The 16284-nt window shown below is 37.8% G+C and overlaps 1 protein-coding gene across 4 annotated transcripts; it reads left to right on the top strand.

Moving 5' to 3' along the window:
* The first annotated feature begins 957 nt into the window (after nucleotides 1-957).
* LOC120474461 (serine/threonine-protein kinase MARK1) lies at nucleotides 958-10381 on the top strand. 4 transcript variants are annotated; one of them, XM_089117290.1, is made up of 12 exons: nucleotides 958-1280; nucleotides 1411-1635; nucleotides 2375-2767; nucleotides 3489-3683; nucleotides 3874-3968; nucleotides 4133-4183; nucleotides 4384-4765; nucleotides 4872-5051; nucleotides 5724-5868; nucleotides 6213-6377; nucleotides 6493-7742; nucleotides 8444-10381. In XM_089117290.1, exons 1-9 carry the CDS (start codon nucleotides 1079-1081, stop codon nucleotides 5825-5827), a joined length of 1827 nt encoding a protein of 608 aa, XP_088973416.1. In that variant the 5' UTR covers nucleotides 958-1078; the 3' UTR covers nucleotides 5828-5868; nucleotides 6213-6377; nucleotides 6493-7742; nucleotides 8444-10381. The 4 variants fall into 4 exon arrangements, with proteins under 4 accessions (XP_088973416.1, XP_088973415.1, XP_088973417.1 ...); XM_089117289.1 differs by having other exon boundaries at nucleotides 6213-7742; XM_089117291.1 differs by lacking the exon at nucleotides 5724-5868 and having other exon boundaries at nucleotides 959-1280; nucleotides 6213-7742.
* The last annotated feature ends 5903 nt before the right edge of the window (nucleotides 10382-16284 follow it).

Genomic DNA, 16284 nt, shown 5'->3' on the forward strand with positions numbered 1-16284 from the left:
GAAAAAAAAATATTATCAAAAATTTCTGTACCGTATTTTTCTAAACGCATGCTCAAATTAGTTTGTTTGTGTCAGACCCTCCCACTTTTGATTTAAGCGAATCAAAATTGATTTGAAATATTTTGGCCTTGCGTGATTGGACCGTTCTCGACTTTCAAGGTAAAGAGGCGCAATTTCTCTTTCAAGATTAATTTTAAATCGGTTTTATCTTTACAAAAATGCTTTCTCAGGGCGTTCAAACGAAGACAAAAATAAGGATGATGGAGCTTGGGAGTTGGCTAGCTGGATGTGATGTAAGTCATGCTTTTTTATTGTTTTACCTGTTTGCTGTTTCAAAGTCCTGTCACGTAACGTTAAGCGTTGTGGGCAATGCCAATGACAGAAGCGGGTAAATGAAACAATGCAGTTTAACTTGAGGCGATCGTCGGGGATCAAGCACAATCGCTTGTGTTGATGATATTAGTTATACAATAGACATGTCTCTTTTCAAATAAAATATGTGTTTATGGTAGTATTAATATATGTGCTAAATAGACAAATTAATATAGTGCCTCTTCTTTAATTGTTTCTGTCATGTCTGCAACTTGGCAGATGATAAGGATATGTTGTCAAGATCATTAAATTTAAAAAAGTATGGTCTGTAAGTTTTTTCAAACTCATTATTGCACTTTATTCAACTTTATGAAACTATAATGAATTTATAGGCTATTCTGATTACAAGTTATTAACGATTTTCTTTTAGTGATCTTTAAGTATTCCTCTGGTGGTCAACCTTATTTCATGCTTTATAGACTGTAAAAAAGGCTTTAACATATTAGTTTTAGCTAAGTAGTAATGACACATGATTATATCACTTGTTAAATGGTTGTTTTACGATAACATTCAGTCCTGTATTCCTGATTCAGTTTGTTTGCAGATTCGATGTGCACTCAAGCGTGACTCGCACTACTTCAGGTATTTTGAATAATGCGGTTGACGTCACAGTCAAACGTTAGATCGCTCTCTTTGTTGACTGAAAGACGAGGCGAATTCAGACAGTTGCTGAATATTTTCTGCGTTGTGTGTTGTGTTGTATTGTATGGTACTTGTATCATTTAATTGCAGTTTGAAGAAGATGTCAGGCCCGACCCAGGCACAGAGTCAGGAGCTTATTCCTGGATGTTCAACACCTCGGTCTTGTGAGTTCGTTTCTGTGCCCACAGGTTCTGCTCACAGGAAGAGAGAGATGCAGAGGTCAAATGATGGACGTCCGTCCACTTCATCCAAACACTATCGCATAGGTTAGTATAGGCTTTTATTAAAGTGAATAAATGATTTGTCATTGAAAATAGAAAGTTGATTTTGTGTGTGTGTGTGACCACTGACAATTGATTATTAATATTATTAAAAATGTCTGAATTATTCCATCAGGCCGCTTCAGATGCAGGAGAGTTGTTTCCAGGAGCAGTAACAACAGATCTGAGAGCCAACATGAACCAGGCAGTGACGGAAACAGGAGTTTGTCCAGATGCGACAGCTTCCAGTGGATGTGTCCTCCACTGCCTGGTCAAGTTCCCGTCGAGCCAACCGACATTTCTAATGTCCCGACTGCTCATGGTGCCGTGGAGGCTTCACCTGTGAACAACAGCTCGACAGGTGAGATTGAAATAAGGCAGAATGATGAATACACACAGTTTCTCAGCAATTTTTTTCTGAAATATTTTAGTTGGACAAAACGTTCTTAGAATATATTTTTGTTAAGCCAACAAGCCATGAACTCACTCAGCTGACACACACACACACACACACACACACACACACGAAGACACACGCACAATCCCAAAAAGAGTTCTGTTTCACAACATATTGTGTTTGAATGGTCAAATACTGACAAAATTGTCCAAATGGCTGTTGTGACCAGTGTTCATGTAAACAGAGTTGGTTAAGTTATTTAAGTCTTTAATATAAATCAATGTTGATTTAAATATAGGCTGTTATATTTAATAAGAAATAAATGTGAAATATATTTTAAGACATGATGGCTCATATGACCTTTACCATTGCCAGAACTGTGCCAAATAATAATGCCTGGAAATGAATGGTCTATTTTTAATAAAAGATATATATATATATATTAAAACAACAACTATTATTACATAATATTGTGAAAGAAACTTTTGGTCACCCCTAAGGGACATTTGTGCAGGTATTGAGCAGAAACATGGCGTTGTGAGGCGGATAGCTTGGAAATATTTACATTATTTTGGATTTGTGACATTAAAGATAAAATTGAACAGTTAAATGGAAGTTCTATCATTATATCATTTTTAAATGTGAGGTCAGAGATGTTTATAATGTTTTTTTTTTATGCTTAATTTTTTCCCTTTTGTTACAGAAAAACGTACAAAAGGAAAGAAGATGAAAAGAATTCGTTCGTTCCTCAGGAACGTGTGGACGGCTGTAAAGAGTCCGTCCGGCTGCTGTTCTGACAGTAAAGATGTGGATGTTGTGGAGCCTTTCGTTCCTCCACTAGATCTGGACTTGGAGCCTGATTCTGATCCAGATCACTCCGACAGCCTCACTAGTAGTGTGTCCAGTTCCGACAGCCTCAACAGTAGTGTGTCCAGTTCCGACAGCCTTAACAGGAGTTTGTCCAGATCCGACAGCTTCCAAGAGGGGATCTGTCCTCCACCGCCTAGTCAAGTTTCCATCGAGCCAACCGACACTTCTAATGTCCCGACTGCTCATGGTGCCGTGGAGGCTTCACCTGTGAACAACAGCTCGACAGGTGAGATTGAAATAAGGCAGAATGATGAATACACACAGTTTCTCAGCAATTTTTTCTGAAATATTTTAGTTGGACAAAACGTTCTTAGAATATATTTTTGTTAAGCCAACAAGCCATGAACTCACTCAGCTGACACACACACACACACACGAAGACACACGCACAAACCCAAACAGAGTTCTGTTTCACAACATATTGCGTTTGAATGGTCAAATACTGACAAAATTGTCCAAATGGCTGTTGTGACCAGTGTTCATGTAAACAGAGTCGGTTAAGTTATGTCTTTAATATAAATCAATGTTGATTTAAATATAGGCTATTATATTTAATAAGAAATAAATGTGAAATATATTTTAAGACATGATGTCTCATATGACCTTTACCATTGCCAGAACTGTGCCAAATAATAATGCCTGGAAATGAATGGTCTATTTTTAATAAAAGATATATATATATATTAAAACAACAACTATTATTACATAATATTGTGAAAGAAACTTTTGGTCACCCCTAAGGGACATTTGTGCAGGTATTGAGCAGAAACATGGCGTCGTCAGGCGGATAGCTTGGAAATATTTGCATTATTTTGGATTTGTGACATTAAAAATAAAATTGAACAGTTAAATTGAAGTTCTATCATTATATCATTTTTAAATGTGAGGTCAGAGATGTTTATAATGTTTTTTTTTTTTATTCTGAATTTTTTTCCCCTTTGTTCCAGAAAAACCTACAAAAGGAAAGAAGATGAAAAGAATTCGTTCGTTCCTCAGGAACGTGTGGACGGCTGTAAAGAGTCCGTCCGGCTGCTGTTCTGACAGTAAAGCTGTGGATGTTGTGGAGCCTTTCGTTCCTCCACTAGATCTGCTCTCGGAGCCTGATTCTGATTCACGTCAGTCCGGTGTCGAGCCAAATCATGGTAAATCTGCAGTCCTTGTTTCTCAAACGTTGTTTTAAACCGTATTATCGTCTTGTTTTCCACTAAAGATATCTTGAGGCTTGTTTTCAGAATATTCATATTATTTTTTCGACCAGCACGGATATTTTTAATATAAAACAAAGGATCTAGCAAGCTCATATATTTCTCTTATTTTCTGTTTGTTTTTCAGACTCCTTCAAGTCTCTCTATAACGCGGGAGAGATGATTGGATGCGGAGGATACGGAAGAGTGTTCAAAGGAACACGGAAATTTGATGGCAAAAAGGTTTTTGCTGAATTATATAAACATTTTGCTCTTGCATGCATCAAAACATATTTAATACACAGGGTTTTAGACTTAGATGCTCAAATCATAAATGTTATGTGCAAGGTCAGGCGCTTGAATGTTGTTACTCTTATTGAATTCTGTTTCTTTTTTCATTTTTGCAGGTTGCTATCAAGCGGATGCGCAAGACTTCCGACGATCTTTATCTCGCTATGGTAAGTTGGCTAAAAGCTGAATGTGTATTTAGTTGTTGAAGTGTTGATTACTGTAATTAATACACCTGTAGGAAACATTAGGTGTAAATGTAGTAGACGAATAAGCCTGCAAAGCCACTGTTGATCTTGTCCACCAAAATCAAAGAAAAATTATGTTTTCTTCAGATTTTTACCCAGCTAACCTTTTGTCTTTTCTCCAGCCTGGGCATCCCAAACCTCTCATTGCAGAAGTGGCTGTGCTGCTAATGATGAGGGAAGAACCCGTAAGCCCGTACGCCATACAACTACACGATTGGTTTGAGCACCCTCGAAAATTCACCCTGGTGATGGAGTATCCCGAACCCTGCGAGAGTTTGCTGGACTTCATCTATGATAATCCTCAACTGGACGAATCAACAGCACGGCTCATCATGCGACAGGCTGTGCTGGCAGTGCAACACTGCATTGAGCATAATGTCTTTTACAATGATATTCATGCGGACAATTTCCTGGTGAAGAAAGACACTTTAGAGCTCAAGCTGATAGACTTTGGCTCTGGACAGATACTTAATAGTGATGGGTATGACAGCGACGTTTACATTGGTGAGCATTTTGGAAGTTTGGAAACCTAGATGTAATGACTTGCTGATTCTTTGACACTTAAAAAAATTTTGCTCAACAATGTACAAATGTCTTGCTTACCTTACAGGAGTAAAGTTTTACTTCCCACCTGAAGTCCTCACAGAGCCTTGGTTTCACCCCGTCCCAGTAAATGTTTGGGCTCTAGGAGTGTTGTTGTACGAGATGGTGAACACATGTCCTCCTTTTCGGAATCCAAAGGAAATCACAAAAGCCAAAGTTAGGTTTCAGAATGCCAACTTATCCAACGGTGAGTGAATAATATTGATGACATTGATAAACACCCAAAGCAAAGGCTCTGTACAGTTAAGAAACAGTTAAAGGTGAAGTATGTGAAGTATGAAGTATGTTTTTTTTTTTGTTCATCAATTACTATTAGTATGCCATTTGTGGGTTTATCTCCCCCAAAAGTGTAAAAAGGCTCCATCTTATCATTGAGAGCCATCAATCTTTTTCCAGCTCAACCTATAGTGTTTGGGGGCGTGGCTATTGTAGCAGGCGGAGCCTGAGGGTGTTTAGTCACAGTGGGATCGTAGGAAAAATTCACTGCATTTATTAATACCATACAGCATCATCATGCACCCGTTCATAAAGACACATGCAACACAGCTAAAAGTATTCCTAATATGTTGGACCTGAAACATATCTTCACATGGACCAGTAAGAGCTGTGTTTGTGATGTTTGAGCTGGGGGAGCCGTGGCACACGAAAGAGACGTTTGCAAGATTGTTTGAAATATGCTTTATTTTTTGTAATTTCCCAAGGTGCCACTAGTCCAGCAGAAAATACATACTTCATCTTTTAAGGAAACACTTTTTTTAATTAAATTTTTCATGTTTCAGAGATGCTGTTTTCATAAATGCCTACATTAGTGTCACATGGTCATGACTAACCGGCTCTATCCTTATTAAAATGTGTACAGAATGCAGGGATCTGATTATCCAGTGCCTAACCCTGGATCCAACTAAACGCCCGACGTTAGAGCAGATCTTACAACATAGATGGTTTAGAAATGATCTACTGTAGAATGGAGAAGTTCAGGAGATTCATTCGATCAGAGATTTCAGGTGTGAAGAAGTGTAACAGAGTAGGATACAACATTTGTGATGTCGTTTATCTTCATTTCTGGATTTGTTTTGTAGTGAGATTTTCAAATATGTTTAGTGAATTGAGTTCATTTTAATGTTCTTGTTATAGTCAAGTCAAGTCACTTTCATTTATATAGAGCTTTATACAATAGAGATTGTTTCAAAGCAGCTTCACAGTAATAAACAGAAAAGAGACATCCATGTTGTTCATATGATCTTTGTATTGGATATGATATAACATTTTTGGCTTACCGAAGTCCAGCCCAACGACTGGAATGTAATAAACTGTCAGCGCGAATAATTGTTTTGGTTTTCTTCTCCAGGGTTGGACACACCATCCAGTCTATAAAGAACACTGGTTTAAATGCAGGATTGGATGGATATCATCCTGACAGAAAAACTCAAGCCACTCACGTGAGCCGCTTCACCAGAGAGATCAGAGCCTGTCCACGTCTGAGTAAGAACATGAGAGACTGAAGACTGGAAAGGTAAATTAAGTGATGTCATCACAGCCACATTTGCTTTGGTAAGTCAAGTCACCTTTATTTATATAGCGCTTTATACAATTCAGATTGTTTCAAAGCCTTTTTACCTTGATAACAGGAAGATAATGATCAATGCCTAAGTTTACATGCAGCCAATAACGGCCATGTAAACACCGGCAAAAACCCGAATATGCTCATATCCCGGATTTTAAAAACTGGGATATTATACCTGGGGTACCCCTTTTCTAACCCGAATTTTTGGTCATGTAAACACGTATCGGCATATCCTCATAGTGATTTGTGTTCTGCGCATGTTCTATTCGCAAGGAATCTTGGTCATTTGAGTAGAGAAACTTCTCGGCGCATACAAAAATCCGCGTGCCGTATACCAGAAGTAAACATGGCGAGACACAGCACAGCATACTTTTGGAGCGAGGTCAGTAATGTTACCAGCATCAAAGCGCAAGCAAAGGCGATCGCTATCTGCCCCGAACTATTCATTATCCGCGTGCTGCTGTTGTTGTCTTTGGATACAGGAAGAAGAATCGGAAATGACGCATATTGCGTCTTAAGGTTTTCCGTACGTCTAGACGCTAATCGCGCGTCACCGTTTACATCGGGATATTGCAATTCCATGTATACAGGAGTAACTCTCTCTGCTCACACATGTAAACGGGTTAATCCTAATGTTTCAGAAACCCGAATAGTGACCTTAACCCGACCATAACCCGAAAATTGGCTGCATGTAAACGTAGTCACTGATACAAACAGAATTCAATTGTGCTGTAAAGCAGCTCTAAAGCCCCGTTCACAAAGCCTGCGACTTTTGTTCAGGTCGCTAGTTCCCAATACTGTAGTGATTGGTCGGTCATGAATAGGGTTGGGTATCGGTTGGGTTTTATCCGTTATCAGTACCTACTCGGTATTTTTTAAATGGTTCCGGTGCCTAAACGGTTCTTAAACGGTACTTAAGAAAACGAAACCGCACACACTTTGGGGACGAGCGCGTCGGAGCTGTTGTGCTGCACGCGGGAGCCAACGACATTAGGCTGCGGCAGACGGAGGTTCTGAAGAAGGACTACAGGAGCCTGATCGAGATGGTACGCAGCACAAGCGCCTACAGCAACGATCATCGTGTCTGGACCGCTTCCCACGTACCGACAAGGACAGGAAAGGTTCTGTAGACTATTTGCATTAAATGAATGGTTAATGTTATTGTGTAATGAACAGAAACTGCTCTTTGTAAATAATTGGCATCTGTTTTGGGAGAGACCCAGGCTGTATCGTGCAGATGGACTCCACCCCAGCAGAATCGGAGCGGCTGTTATGTCGGACAACATCTCCAAGATGTTACGCACCAGATGACTAGTAAGTCAAAGTCCAAATCACAGCCTTTGTTGTCCAAACTTAACTAATATGCATAGTGTGGAACATTATATAGAAACTGTCTATTCCTCGTTTAGTGAAGCCAAACTATAAATCTAGTGCAGGATCTAGCAAAAATTTTAAACCAGAAAATCTAAATATCAGTGAACAAAAACAATTTCTAAAGCTAGGTCTTCTAAACATTAGATCGCTCAAACCTAAGGCGGTTATTGTAAATGAAATGGTCACAGATAATAATTTCGATGTTCTGTGCCTTACTGAAACCTGGCTTAAACCAAATGAGTATTTCGGTCTAAATGAATCTACTCCGCCAGGATACTATTATAAACACGAGCCTCGTCTGACCGGTCGTGGCGGCGGTGTTGCAACAATCTATAAAGATATTTTTAATATTACTCAGAAAACAGGTCACAGGTTTAATTCATTTAAAGTACTTGTGCTAAATGTTACGCTCTTAAATGTATGTTATGCCATACGGAACCGTTTGCCACTGAAACTGCTTAACGCACCAGTGGGGCTCGACAGCCTTTTAGACAAACGGGTCGGCGCGTATGGTTGGGTTGCGGAGAGTTTGTGAGATAGTGGTTTTCTAACACGACTCCCATTTAATGGAAATCATTATGAACATCAGCTTTGCTAATTATTTCCCATCTCCTTCTGCTGTTATCAATGGCGTTCGTCAGGTCCAGTTTTGTATCCAGCCTCTCACGGGGATTTCGGATGCCCCAACGCCTGTGATGAGAAGACCAACGCCTGTGAAGAGAAGACTCAACGCCGGCGATATGTTATGGCGCCGTTTTATATATAAACAATATTTATATTTAATATTTATATATAAACAATATGAATGTAAGCCAGAGGAGAACTGGCCCCCGACTGAGCCTGGGTTCTCCCAAGGTTTTTTTCTCCATCCAATCTGATGGAGTTTTGGTTCCTTGCCACTGTCGCCTTGCTTTTGGCTTGCTTAGTTGGGGATATTTAATATTTAACAATATTGTTGATCTGTGTTGTACTACTTTCATGTCATCACTAGGCGCGTTTCCATTACAGATTTGCGCAAAACTTTTGCGATATTTTCCAAATGTTGTTAAATAAACTATTGTAAAATGACGGTGTTTACATTAACTGATGTTTTGCGACTAAAACGTCTTTTTTCCCTCTCGCGATAAGTCATTCTAAAAATCATGGCAACGGACTTTGGTAGGTTTATAACCTATTTCACAGCCATGCACCACACTAGACTATTATTATTAATGGAAGGAGACGTGGTGTGTTATCCAAGCATTAATGGCAGGGAAAGACACGGAGTTGTTTCTCCCTTATTTCTGCTTCGATGTCTTGATGGCATTTCTTTGAGGTTTAGAGAGGTTATTCCTGTAATTAATGTTTCTTTTTTTTAAATGAATTTAATAAAGAACTCTAACTCGTATTATGTCCAAACGGTCGTTGCAAAACGAAAAATTAACGGTTGTTGTATTTTTAAAACACAAAGTTTAACACCAACGTTTTAGTTTGACCACACCAATAGCTGCGCTATATACATCTCAATGAATTTTCATATATTTGTTTATGACTTTTTGCCCCCTTTAAAACATTTAAAATATTCACAAATTAATATGGGAAAAATTTTTAGATTTTACTGGTTTTCTAAGGTCAAATTAGAACCTGGATATTTATGATATTTTTCCCGCAGTGCTGAATAGGTGAGTTATTATAAATGCGTCTGAAAAAATAACGAGCTAAAAACATAATCTCCGGATGCACCTTTAGAGAGAACTGCACCTTTCATACGGATTACATAATCAGAAGGTATTAGTTTACGATTCGAATTTGTTCTTTTTAAAGTGGACATTTAAAGCTTTAGTCTATAAAGGCTATTGGTTCAGTTCTCGCGCTCCAGTTCACGAAGATCATAAAGCGCGCCTGATTGTTTTATGTTATTTTACAAAAGCACAACGTTTTGTTGTTATTGTGACATTACGCAAAGAAAAGTAGTTGCGAATAATGTATTATTATTTTCTGTATAACCAGAAATGATAGAGTATTTTAAGTTGATTCTTTTGATGGGAAAATGAAAGTGTTCACGGCGCACCCACGCCTGTCTGTCATCCAGTGCGTGCTCCAAACTCTGCACACACTCTTGGATATTGGACAAAATAGAGTGTTTATTTGTGATAATCTTAGCCCTATTATTGTCCAACAACCAGTACTAATGAGATGTGACGAATTGCTTTGTTCCTTTTTTGGATAAAAGCATCTTCTACATATGTAGCCTAATAAATGTTATAATAGGCTAATGATGATAATTATTATTATTATTTGCGGACACGGACCTAAAACACACTCCGTCTAGTTAGGTGACTGTAAATGCGCAAAATCCGTTTCCATTGCAGTTTTGCGAAAAAATCCTTTTTCGAATTGCCTGAAAAACCTCCTCATGCGAGCGTAAAAACTTTTTTGCGATAAACGGGAGTTTTTGCGAAATTGAGCGTATTTTCATTTCGCAATTTCAATTTGCGCAAATTGAAGGGTAATGGAAACGCAGCTACTGTGAAGCTGCTTTGATACAATCTGTATTGTGAAAAGCGCTATATAAATAAATGTGACTTGACTTGACTTGACTTGACATATTTTTGAAAGAACTAAGTGTTTTTAGCTAAGAATAAACTAAAAGAATTACACAGTGTAGCTTTAAAGGTGCCATATGTAATAAAAATGAGCTACACACATCAAAAGAATGAGAAGAAATAAGTGCAATGATGTCATTAAAAAACTGACAAGTTATAGTGCTGCCGAGATATAACCTAAATTAGCATGCTAAATTACTAGCCCCGGCCCGGCAGGTGTCGTAATACCAGTTTCAGCCATGGGAGGCGGTATGCGGGCGGGCAACGTTACCACCAGCCAAACTGCAGTAACACGAGTAAGTCGCGCCGGCTTGTGTGTACTTGAACCTGATGTCATGTCGTGATGTCGTGTGGAAACTACTAAATTTCAGTTCAGGGATGAGTTAAAAAAAATGATTGGTCGATATTATGCATGAGGAATACATTTTGGTAAGTTGTAACATACTGTATTTTTCAATATCTGGAAAATCCCGGCTTAATCCGCTATCTTGGTTTTGTGAAACAGCCCTCTGCAGACATGAGTATGGGTATAGGGTATACACTCACCTAAATGATTATTAGGAACACCTGTTGAATTTCTCATTAATGCTATTATCTAATCGACCAATCACATGGCAGTTGCTTCAATGCATTTAGGGGTGTGGTCCTGGTCAAGACAATCTCCTGAACTCCAAACTGAATGTCAGAATAGGAAAGAAAGGTGATTTATTAAAGGGTTCGTTCACCCAAAAATGAAAATTCTGTCAGTATTTACTCACCCTTGTGTTGTTCCAAACCTCTATGTTTTTATTTGTTCTGCTGAACACTTGTGCTATCCTCCGCTATACCTTTAAAGGTATAGCGGAGGATTTAGTTTTTCCGGGTGGGTAGTCTATACTATTGGTCCACCTAAGTGTCAATCATTCTGGTGATATGTTTACGTAAGGCCGTCGTACGTGCTCATCCCTATGTAGTTTTCACTTTCCGGTGTACTATGTCGGAGTTGCGGTTTCAGCCATTCCTTTGAAAATGGCTGAGGGTCGAAACAGAAAAAAATGTATACGAAGTGTATGATAAGAAGAGAAAGGCCGCAGAATATAGAAACAAGACCAGAGAGATTTTGGGTTAATATCACATGCTGGCGTGCGCTAAAAGCACAGGTTGGGCTTCTCACTGATGCCGCAGTCGTGAAGATTCTACTAGACAGGTAAAGTTTGTCATGCTATTTGGAGAAATCAATTTAAAATCACTAGTAAAAGTTAATGCAAGCTACTTAGCAATATAGCCCTGGCACAAGTCATGCACCGCATAGACACGGTAAACATCTCAATTTGTCTAAAGTAGCCTTTTGACCAAATGATAAATGGTATCACCCTGAAATATTCTAAAACCTTGCGTGTTCATGTGTTCATATTCTAAAACCTTGTGTGTTTATTATTACACAAATGCAACAAGCTACTTCTCCATTACATATGCAACTATGTATAAAAATAACGTATTATTAACAATGAGACATATTAGGTTAAGGAGTCCTTAATAAGGACCAACGTAATAGCACTGCTTATATGTTGCCATGTAACGTAATTGCGATTTGCAAAATAGTTTCCTCAGAACGTATTTCGTGTGATACCATGTCTTGAGTCCTCGGTCACTCAATCGATCAGTATAATAAGTAAATAAAACACGGAAGGGCATTTGACATGTTGTCTTTTTTATGAATGTTTTTGAGTTAGTTTATAATTTGCAACATAATTGTGTAAGCAGGGATGGGCATAAATACATGGAAATGTATTTAAATACAAATACAAAATACTGTGTGGAAAAATGTATTTAAATACAAATACAGTATTTTGTATTTTGAAAATACATGTGAAATTGGCAATTCAGTGCAGGCATCCCTATTAGGCTGAAATCTATCTGGGCCTATTCTGAATGCCAACAATTATTTAGATGTGTTAGGGGTGTAACGGTACATGTATTCGTATTGAACCGTTTCGGTTCGAGGCTTCCGGTTCGGTACGCATACAAACCGAACGATTGCTTGGACCATTTTTCCTGCCGGCAAAATTCGTGCTGACGCAGCCAACACAACGTTGCGCAACATCAAATGGCAAGCGTAATGAAAGCAGAACGAAACTGCGCTACTCGTTATGTGCTTCATGGATCGTTTATCAGTTCCGACCAGCAACATCTGTGCAGCGCGAGCCGATCTCGAACAAGCAATACTGTTACTTCACAGCGCTAAGAGATCCGGTAAAGAAAACATTTGAATTCGCCACTGAGGTAATAACATCGCTGCGAGATCTAGTGAGAAGCAATCACATTTCTCCGTTATTAACCGTAGATCTCTATTAGATCAAACAGCGCTGTCATGGAAACCAGGAGAAACATTGTGCCGTGAATGAACTAGTTATACTTTCGTCCACAGACCAGCAACATTCACCATGGATTTAATATAGTAATACTAACTGGAACCAGTTTGGCTGGAATGGTGAAATGCTTTCAAGTACTTCACACATCTTTTTCCAGCACTTCAAAATTCAAATATTATATAAATAAATATATATTTAAATGTTATTTTTAACGTGATGACTAAAACATTATTTGTTCATCCTTCAAAGATGACCCCCATTTATAAACCTGAAAGTTTCAAGATCTAGGAAAACTCACACTTATTTAAAAATATTTTTTCTTTAAACAAATAGGAAATTTCTCTGGAATTTCTTTCTTTTTGCTGTATCGAAAATGTACCGAACCGTGACTTTAAAACCGAGGTACGTACCGAACCGTGATTTTTGTGTACCGTTACACCCCTAGTGTGCAACTACTTAGAAACTTTCGTTTTCATTTTAAATACCTCTTGCCTTCCCCAGCCCTGTAGGAACAAAACTAAAAAAAAAAAAAAAAAACTAATTTCAAACATCTTTTATTATGTTTTATCACCACCATTAGACTCAGACTCAGTAACAAGAACTCAATAACACAAAGTCAATTATATTTTAAATAACTGATCAAAAAGTTTGGGTTTAAGACGTCGTCTGTGTGGCCTATTGATTAAACGGTAACACTTTATTTGAAGGGGTGTGCATAAGACTGACATGACACTGTCATAAACATGACACTTTTAATGCAAAGTTGACATTGCTTAAAATGTCTTTGTTATGACAACTTGACATTAACCAAGACAAAAATGTCTTGATTATGACAACTTGACATTAACCAAGAAATCATAACCTGTCACAAATATGTCATAACAGGTCTAATTATCAAACTTAAAGAAGTTATTTAGCTTTGCGTTAACATTACATCACCCTGTCATATGTGGTTGGTTTTGACTTTGGCCGTCATGACACCATTATAACTGTGACATGAATATTTTACTTGTCCTCAAGTAAAGTGGAACACATTGTACTAGTTATAAAGATGTCATTAAGGGTTATTACACTGTCAAATTTTTTAACAAGAGTGTCATTAATATTTCCCCTTACCTCAAGTAAAGTGGAACACGTTGGACTAGTTATTAAGATGTCAGGTTGACAGGTTATGATTTCTTGGTCAATGTCAAGTTGTCAAAACAAAGACATTTCTGTCTTTGTTATTGTCAAGTTGTCATAATCATGACATTTTTTTGTCTTTGTTAATGTCAAGTTGTCATAACAAAGACATTTTAAACAATGTCAACTTTGCATTAAAATTGTCATCATTTACCGAATGACACTTGATGACAAAAGTCATAAACATTCATAAAGACTTCATAAAGAAACTTCATGTTTATGACAGGTGTTATGTCATGTTTATTACAGTGTCATGTCAGTCTTATGCACACGCCTTCACATAAAGTGTACGGATTAGACCCGCAAAGGAAAATAAGTGTGTGATTGTGTTGAACCTCACAAACAGCTGTCTAATAAGTGGATACTGGTTCAAGATGTCCTTCCTCTGATCTTCTAGGATTCTGGCTCAAAGTATTTTGAGTATTTTGAAAATACTCATCTTAAATGTATTTAAATACAAATTACATTTGATTTTTTCCAAAGGCTTTAAAATACAAAATATTATTTTGTATTTCAAATACGTATTTTAAATACATGTATCTGAAATACTGCCCATCCCTGTGTGTAAGGCGTAAGACGTTCCCTCTCGGGAGCAAGAGTGTTGTGTTTGTCCATGTGCATTTTTTTTTTTTTTAAATTGGAGAGGGCGGGTCTTCTCTAAAATTCGGAAAGATCCTCCGCTATACCTTTAAGGCAGTTCTAAAGGCGAAGGGGGGTTAAACACAGTATTAGTGTCACGTTGCAGGTTGGAACATCGAAGAAGGCAGGATCCAAATGCAGCAGTAGTACTTTTATTAAATAAACCAAAGACTAGACATACTCAAAACTTCAGACACAGAGAACAAGAACAACATCAAACAACATCAAGAACCCACAACCACTGTAACAAGACACATGGTTTAAATACAGAGACTAACAAGCTAAATGAGATAACAAGGGGCGTGGCATACATGAACACAAATGAGGAGCGGGAAAAGGGGAACAGGACTGAACCAAGTGCACAAAGATAGGGGGAACCCAGATAGACATCATTACAATTAGTATGGTCTTACTTATAATCCTTTAGGTGATTGTATATACAGGTGTTAATGATGGTGACTGATGAGTGCGCAGCTGAATAAAATTAATATTGTCAGTTTATGAAAATAGCCAGCCACGTGTAAACATATCTAGAATACTGGCAACATGTGAGAAGTGCTTGTGCGCTTGAGTACACTACAGATTCATATAGAATAGATTCATACAGTTACTGAATATTAAATGCATTATGATATATATTTAAAAAAAATTATCATTTATTTTTCAATTACTTATGTATTATTCAATATATTGTAATATATTAACCCAATGTATTCTGTATATTTTCGATATACCATTAAATCATTTAATATATTGATAATTAATTTAAGGAAATATAGGCCTACATTTACACAATATACAGGAAAAAGTACATTTTGTAAATATTATTTGCATGATTGTACTTTTATTTATTTTATTTATTCATCCTTTATTTTACCAGAATAGTCCCATTGAGATAAAAATATCTTCTTTCAGGGAGTCCTGGCCAAAAGTTTCACCTATAGATGTTATTCGATCTGCGTCATGTTTGCGGCGGCCATATTATTGACATAGAAACCACGGCAACTCTCAGTCTGTCAATTGACAAGCGAGATAGCGTCGGTATTATCCATGGTATTATCCATGGTATTATCACTTTTTTTTAAACAGCATGATGGTGTGTTGTGTAATACACGGCTGTAACAACAGCAATAAGAACCCCGGAGTTAGTTTTTATGCGATAAGTTACCGACTGTCAGAAAACGTGAAGGGGAGGAGTCAGAGTTGAGCCAGCGCAGGAGAGGCTAGCTAGGATAAATAGGCTAAACTTTCAGCCACCTCCCCACGGAAAAGTCTGTTCCCATCATTTTACCACAGGTTTCACACATTATCCGTGTGCAATGCATGTGCGGTGCGTAAACGGCACAGAAGCAGGATGCTGCGGTGCTATATATGCTGTGTTTGCAGTGCGTAACTGATCCGCGGCTGTACCACAAACACCCCGGTACTCACTATTTTTATTTTAACGCATACTCACTATTTAATTTAAACAACGTAAGCCAATTATTCCATGCATTACTTCTATAGACCTTACTGTATGTAGCCCCGCCACTTTTCAGCGCTGCGGTCGTTGTCTTTTGACTCCCGGTCTGTATTTCCACAGCGATCTTGCATAGGTATGAATGAACTGCTCGTAAAAAATTTCCTGGTCAACATTTGTTAAGACATCTGCTTTACAATGCTTATGATAAACATTACAATGCTCATGATAACTTTTGTTAACTCTACAATAAGTAAATCCACTTC

This window comes from Pimephales promelas, chromosome 11, assembly GCF_988280905.1.
Source record: "Pimephales promelas chromosome 11, fPimPro1.hap1.1, whole genome shotgun sequence".
In the NCBI taxonomy this organism is placed as follows: Eukaryota; Metazoa; Chordata; class Actinopteri; order Cypriniformes; family Leuciscidae; genus Pimephales; species Pimephales promelas.